Source organism: Triticum dicoccoides, chromosome 5A (assembly GCF_002162155.2).
Source record: "Triticum dicoccoides isolate Atlit2015 ecotype Zavitan chromosome 5A, WEW_v2.0, whole genome shotgun sequence".
Lineage (NCBI taxonomy): Eukaryota > Viridiplantae > Streptophyta > Magnoliopsida > Poales > Poaceae > Triticum > Triticum dicoccoides.
Window position 1 is genome coordinate 332,416,583 of NC_041388.1, and position 6,588 is coordinate 332,423,170.

Here is a 6,588-nt window from a genome sequence, read left to right on the forward strand (position 1 = left end):
ACTGTGAAAACAAAGCCAAAGGGAAATTTCTTTTGCTATTCAACATTTTTGCTGCTGTGGTGCAGGTGCAGTTGGCCCAAACTAATAAACCATTGTCCATTGTCCAAGCTCCTGCAGGGCCCGGGCTTTGCTAGCAACCGTCTATCTAGGAATCCATTAACTCCGGCCCGGCTGGGCATGCCACTGGCCAATCAGATCACTCACTACTAAGCTCGCCGCGGTCACTGTCCTCTTGTTTCTGCTCCCGGACGCGGTTCCTCCCCCCATTAAATACACCTCCTCCCTTCTCCCCGATCACATCCTCATTTCGCCTCTCCTCCGCTCTCTCCACACGCACACACGCACACACTCACACACACCCTTCCGATCTTGCATTTGCTCTGAGAAATCGGAGAGGAATCCTACACCGGCGAGAAAGAAGCTCCGAGCAGAGAGAGATGGAGGCCGTGCATGAGGGCAATGGAGGAGGGAGCGGCCTGGTGGTGACGGAGCTGAGCCACATCAAGGAGCTGGTGAAGCAGCTGGACGTGCACCTGGGGGGCTCGCCCGACCTCTGCAAGCTGCTCGCCCAGCAGATCTTCGCCGTCACCGAGCGGTCCATCGGCATGATCAGGTCCGGCCACTTCAACGGCCCCAAGCGCTCGGCCGCCGGCGCCGGCCTCGACTCGCCGCCGCTCTCCGCCACGCCCAGCCCCCTCAGCGGCGTCTCCAACACGCCCTTCAAGCCCAACAAGAAGAGGTGAGCCAAAACCCCTTGCAGCTGCAGAGAAATTGTTTCAGGATTCATCAATCATAATCTTTCTTTCTTTCTTTTGCTGGATTATTGAGTGATTGGTTTGTTCTTGGATTCGCAGGAAGACGTCGGAGAAAGGGGGGCGTCAGATCAGGGTGAGCTCGGCCGGAGAAGGGGCGGACGCCCCGGTCGACGACGGCCGCAGCTGGAGGAAGTACGGCCAGAAGGAGATCCTCGGAGCCCAGCACCCGAGGTTGGTCTCGCCGCATTTCGGCCAAAGTTCATCTCTCATTTCAAATAGTAATCCGCACCTGTTTTCCGAAGTGGCAACGCAATCATGGAGATCTCTCCTTTGGATTTGGAACACTGTTCCCGAATTCATGGCGTCCACATGTCAGATAGGAATAGGGTAGCGAGCGCACGGCGTCCGGTTGGATATGTTCCGAAAGGAGCTGCTCCTATTGGACGAGTGATGGCGTGATGATAGTACTTTGCGCTAGTAGTAATTTTGTTCTGGCTTCAGAATCGCAAACTTTTCTGAGAAAAGGAAAAGAGTTCAGGGCTGAGAACTGGACGTGCCGCCATGGTGTTCTTTTTTGCGCCGTGCCTGACCTGGATCGTGCACAATTTTGCAGGGCATACTACCGTTGCACGTACCAGAAGACCCAGGGATGCGCGGCGACGAAGCAGGTGCAGCGCGCCGACGACGACCCGGCGCTCTTCGACGTGATCTACCACGGCGAGCACACCTGCGTTCACAAGACGGCGGCGGCGGCGGCGGGCATGGTGCAGCCGGCCGGCAAGAACCCGGACGCGGAAAGCCTTCTGCAGAGCCTGAGCTCGAACCTGACGGTGAAGACGGAGGGGCTCACGGCGGCGGGAGCGCAGGGCTGGAGCGCCACCACGCCCTTCAGCTTCTCCTCGCCGGCCGTGAGCGGCATGACGCCGCCGGAGCAGCAGCACCACCCGTTCTCCACGCCGTCGACGCCGGAGAACTGCTTCGTGTCGATGCCCACGTCGCTCGAACCCTCGCCGGCGACCTCGGGATCGAACCACATGTGCATGACCCCGTTCCATGCGCAGTCCGAGCTCCAAACAATGGTGTCTGCGCTCGTGGAGGCGACGAGCATGCCGCCGGCCGACACGGAGGAGGCCGCCTTCTCCTACTGGGGCTTCGACGACTCTGCCTTGGACGTTAACATCCTCGACGAGGACGTTGACAACTTCGATATTTCTGCCTTCTTCGCATGAGATGTTTGCAAAGAGAGAACGCAAACAAAGAAACAGAGAAGATGAGCAGTGGTAGAGATTAGAGAAGCAGCTGGAGGTGACTGACCACCCTCTGAGAGACAGAGGAGGGAAGAACACGCCAGTTCTTCCTCAGTTCAAGTTTAAAATTTAGGACATAAGATTAGTGCTCCCCCTCCTTCACCCCCATTCTTTTTTCCCCATTTCCTTTTTGCCACCAGGGCGTTTCATTGTATTATATTGTTATGTCAAGGAAAATAAAAATCTGTCATTGGTGTTCTGCATCTCGTACAATTCACCATCTCTTGGGAATCAGTAAGACAGTAACTGTAATTTCGATAGAGATATTGGACATAGAATGCCACTCTATTATATAGAAGTTAAAAAGGAGTAATCAGTTGTAACACGAAATAAAACGAACACTTTTGTTACGCTTGTCTTGCACGATCTCACAAAAAAGCCAGCAAAATGAATGATCACCTCTTACTAATTACTACTGTGTTCATCAAGATGAATTCATGCAGGCATGGACACCATGAGCCACATGAAAATTCATACGTGCCCCCTTAAGCCCAACAGTGTGAAATTCTTTGACAGCTGAGGCAAGACCAGAGGAAAACTTGACTGAGCAAAAGCTTTCTTTGAATGGAGTAAAGCCTCTCACTGTCATGCAAGGAATCAATACGAAAAGTTGGCCCGGTTCCTTGTCTGCCCTGAGAAAGTTCCATAAATAAGTATAAGAAATCGTATCTTCTCAAATGAAGAGATAAATCTCGGAAAACATTCAGGACACAGAAATAGTCCATGGTCGGGTCACACACTGCTACTAGTATGAATAAGCAGGAGGTCAAACATGAAACCAGAACCACACAGCTGGGGGCCCTGGAGCAGTCATGATCACGATTAGGAAACGGTTCCGTTCGTCGTCGTCATCTTCAGAAAATTGCAGACGAGCGCATGGGTTCACACTTGGGAGCTTTTACGGCCTCTCCTCCCCATCATCAGTCTTCCAATTTGCCGATGCAGAAATCGTCGATGATGTCGAAGACTCGTGTGCCATGCTGCGGGCTGAAAGCGCGTCGGGTTAGTATAGTTATGTGGAATACAGTTCTTAATACAATGATGTGCGAGCTTCACGCGCTCCTGAAAAGTAGTATAACGGAATAGAAATAGAAGTAGGAAAATCAGATGTAGCTCTCCTTGACAAAGCTAGCGAATAAGAAACGTTCCCATCAGGATAAGAAGCATCCACATCAGTGTTGTTGTTTGAACTTAATTTTCTCCTTTGGACCATCCACCATCTAGATCTATTAATTTACTTGTGCAAATATCTTTTGTCTTGCTTTGGATAACAACATCCACATGTTCTCAGATATCATGGGTATGGACCAAGAAAGGTTTTTTTAGAGGACTATAACACACACAGTTTCAGTGGTAACAAAAGAAATACATGAGCACTATTCAAGATAACAAAATCATTGCACCATAACTTGGAATATGCGAGCAACAGCAAATCATGGAAGGGAAGAATGAGAGCAAAATTGCCTTTGCATGCTGTTGCAACTGGGAAACCAGAAATACCCTTTATATGCATTTATTAAGTTGGGCCAATTAAGCAATTTAAAATGTGATATACATTCAAAAATTTAAATGGGGGTAAAAAGATCCATAAGTGAATGTGATATACATTCAAAAATTTAAATGGGGTAAAAAGATCCATAAGTGTAACCCTGTCACTTACTGAATTACCATCCATACAAAAATATCACTAAATTACTAATGATCTTCAATAAGTTTAACCTCGAAAGGTGCAGTAAATGAACACCCGAGCAGTCAGGTGATACATCAGTAACATCAACGCGAATCATCATTTAAGAACAATGTTGACAGGATATGATGTAAACAATATTTATGAGATGTTACAAACCCGAAAAATCCCTCTGTCGAATCGCCACCAGCATTGTTTAGAATGGCATCACCACCTGGATGTTCCTCCACGTATGGAGTTACATCGTAAACCTGGATCATGGCAAATATGAGAACATAAATTTCCCAATTTCAAACTAGATGGTAAAGCGAGATGATGGCAGTTGGTAAACTAGTAGAATGTTTTGTTCCAACCTTGTCCTTGATTATGATCCAACAATCCTTCCTTGTGTTGTGTGTTGACACCTCTTTCTTTGAATAGCTCGTAGATGTCTGAATATGAAATATCAGTAAGCAAATACAGAAAATGCCATGCATTTTGGATTAACCTAGAGCAAACTTGTCATTAGATTAGCAACCATAAGCAACACTCTAAAGCATAAAGGCATACGTTCAAGACAAAACTGCATGTTAAAGCAAGTGCATTTTGGATTAATCAACGGCAATCTTGTCTGCGCAGATAAACAAACGTAACTGGCAATTCCAGGAAAAAGTTGCTTGTTAAACTACAGTATTCAAATACGAAGGATGAAATTCACCGTTCCATTTCCGGCTGAACGTGCATCCTTTCCTTCACCTGCATTGCAACATTTACTCAGCGCCAATAAAGTGAAGTCGCCTTCGCTTAAGATTACGAGTCAGGCCCCCCTTTTACCTTTGTTTTTGGATCTTGGGATAACAAAGAGTGCTCCCAGTACAAGAAGCACAACAAGTGAGATGAGGATGATAATTTCCATGGTGCACCTCAGGAACTACTGAACAATGTATTACTGAGGAAGTGTTCTGCAGAGCAAAAAATCAGCCTCAATCCCTGACCAAAGATTACAGCAAACATGGCAACACTGACAGGAAGTAATAATACCACGAACAGAATCTTTATCATCCGAATAGCAAAATGAAAGAGAGACAGTGTTACAAACTCACTTTTCTAGGTCTAGATTGTTCAGGGTTACTGACAGGGAGTAATACTACTGCTAGGCGCTAGCTGCGGCCTAGACTGCTTGCTGCCTTTGCTACTGCCATGCCGCAGTGTGCTACAGAAGAGCTAAAAAATGGTATCATTGCATCTACCCAGATCTCGTGTCCTACCTCAGACGATCAGGCCCAGGCTTCCAAAGCCGGGCGCTTCCATCAAGGAATCCAGTATTTCTTCTGCGCTAAATACTCAAAGTCGAAGTTTCCTCACTAGTATTTCCATTCCGAATAGGCGGATCTGACGAACTCGGGCTATTTGATAAAACGAAATGCCCCACTTTCCATTTGCCCTATAAGGCTCTTCTCACAGTAATCTCCCCTTTGCCCGATGCTCTCTCTCTCTCTCTCTCTCCCTCCTTTCTCTCCCTCTTACTCTCACGGCTGATGGATAAGAGAGGGAGAAATCAGAGGAGAAGGTGGATTGATGGAGAACCAGGAGAAGAGATAACTAATCTGTGGAAAAGACTCACCTTGTGGCGCTGCCGCTGTCCTTGGTCGTCGCTGACGTCGCCTGAGATCCGGCGGACAGAGGGGTGCCTACGGGCCTCGATCGCGGAAGGGGAGAGGGGTGCAGCCGGGGACGGAGAGGAACACGGGCTAGGCGGGATAGGGGTGAGGAAAGGGGTGCGTCGACTGCGCCTTGGCCGTATGTCGAGCCGGCGGCCGGCGTTGATGCTGGTTCTGCGCTGCTGGACTGTAGTACCGGATAGGCTGGAGACGATCAGGCGAACAGAGAGATGTCTGTTGTTTCGATCTATCAACTCCACGGGCAAAAAAGTAAAAACAGGTAGTACTCCCTTCCTCCAAAAAAACTTATCCCTCTAATAGATGTATTTAGCACTAAGAGCATCTTCACTTGGCCCCCCAACAGGCCCCTCGAGACCCCTTTTTATCGCCGGCTCAAAAAAATCAGCTCAGTCACGCTCCCAAAAGTCTAAATTTCGTCGGTTAGGACCAAAATTGACGCCGACGAATTCAGGCCAAATTCGGCGCGCTAGGGGGCGTCCAGTGGCGCCGGGGGAAACGATTTTGACGCAAAAACTAATGGACCCGCCAAGTCAGCGACGCCGAGAACCCCGGCACCCCGACGCCGCTCGTCACCGTCAAGGCCGAGCCTCAAGAGAAGACGCAACGGCAGCCTCGTCATAAACGAGGGTCGTCGCCGCCAACCTTCTCCTCCTCCCCGCTCCCATCTTCGCCTAGTCAGGCCGAAGAAGGAGCCGGCGACGCCGTCTGTCGTCGTCAAACAGGAGCACATCGACATGGCCGCCGACCTCGAGACCGGCCTCGAGTGGGCTCGGGACGACTACATCCGAGAGGAAATGGAGTGCTAGCGCCGTGCCCTTGAGGAGATCGCCGCCTGTCGCCGCAGCCGGGAAGAGGACGACGTCGTCATCCTCGACAACAGTGACGAGGAGGCGCCATCCAACCCCGTCTGCCTCGGTGACCCAGGACAGGGCTGCAGCAAGGACGATGGCATCCAAGAAGGAGGCAGCAGCGACGACGAAGACGACGACAACAACAATGACTGCGATGACTACACCGCATTATGCCGCCTCCTCGGCATGCAGTACGCTCGAGGTGGCGGCGGCGGCATAGTTTTTTTTTAGTTTTATGCCTTCTAAATTTGTACAGCTGAATGAAAACCGCTTGAATTTGGTCCTATTTCGTGACATTTTCGTCAAAATTTAGCCGAATTTTAATTT

At 49.5% G+C, this 6,588-nt stretch overlaps 2 protein-coding genes across 4 annotated transcripts; one reads left to right on the top strand and one right to left on the bottom strand.

Moving 5' to 3' along the window:
* The first annotated feature begins 295 nt into the window (after window positions 1–295).
* Window positions 296–2,265, top strand: LOC119301320 (probable WRKY transcription factor 41). The gene is made up of 3 exons (XM_037578272.1): window positions 296–739; window positions 855–986; window positions 1,369–2,265. The coding sequence occupies exons 1-3, from the start codon at window positions 438–440 to the stop codon at window positions 1,982–1,984; spliced, it is 1,050 nt and encodes a 349-aa protein (XP_037434169.1). The 5' UTR covers window positions 296–437; the 3' UTR covers window positions 1,985–2,265.
* Window positions 2,266–2,601: 336 nt separating this feature from the next.
* On the bottom strand, window positions 2,602–5,638 carry LOC119301321 (cytochrome B5-like protein). Of its 3 annotated transcripts, none has more exons than XM_037578275.1 (6): window positions 5,353–5,629; window positions 4,563–4,690; window positions 4,447–4,484; window positions 4,103–4,180; window positions 3,909–4,000; window positions 2,602–3,049 (listed from the first exon to the last, which is right to left on the bottom strand). In XM_037578275.1, exons 2-6 carry the CDS (start codon window positions 4,642–4,644, stop codon window positions 2,983–2,985), a joined length of 357 nt encoding a protein of 118 aa, XP_037434172.1. In that variant the 5' UTR covers window positions 4,645–4,690; window positions 5,353–5,629; the 3' UTR covers window positions 2,602–2,982. The 3 variants fall into 3 exon arrangements, with proteins under 3 accessions (XP_037434172.1, XP_037434171.1, XP_037434170.1); XM_037578274.1 differs by lacking the exon at window positions 2,602–3,049 and adding an exon at window positions 4,997–5,263 and having other exon boundaries at window positions 3,762–4,000; window positions 5,353–5,638; XM_037578273.1 differs by lacking the exon at window positions 2,602–3,049 and having other exon boundaries at window positions 3,762–4,000; window positions 5,353–5,636.
* Window positions 5,639–6,588: the final 950 nt, after the last annotated feature.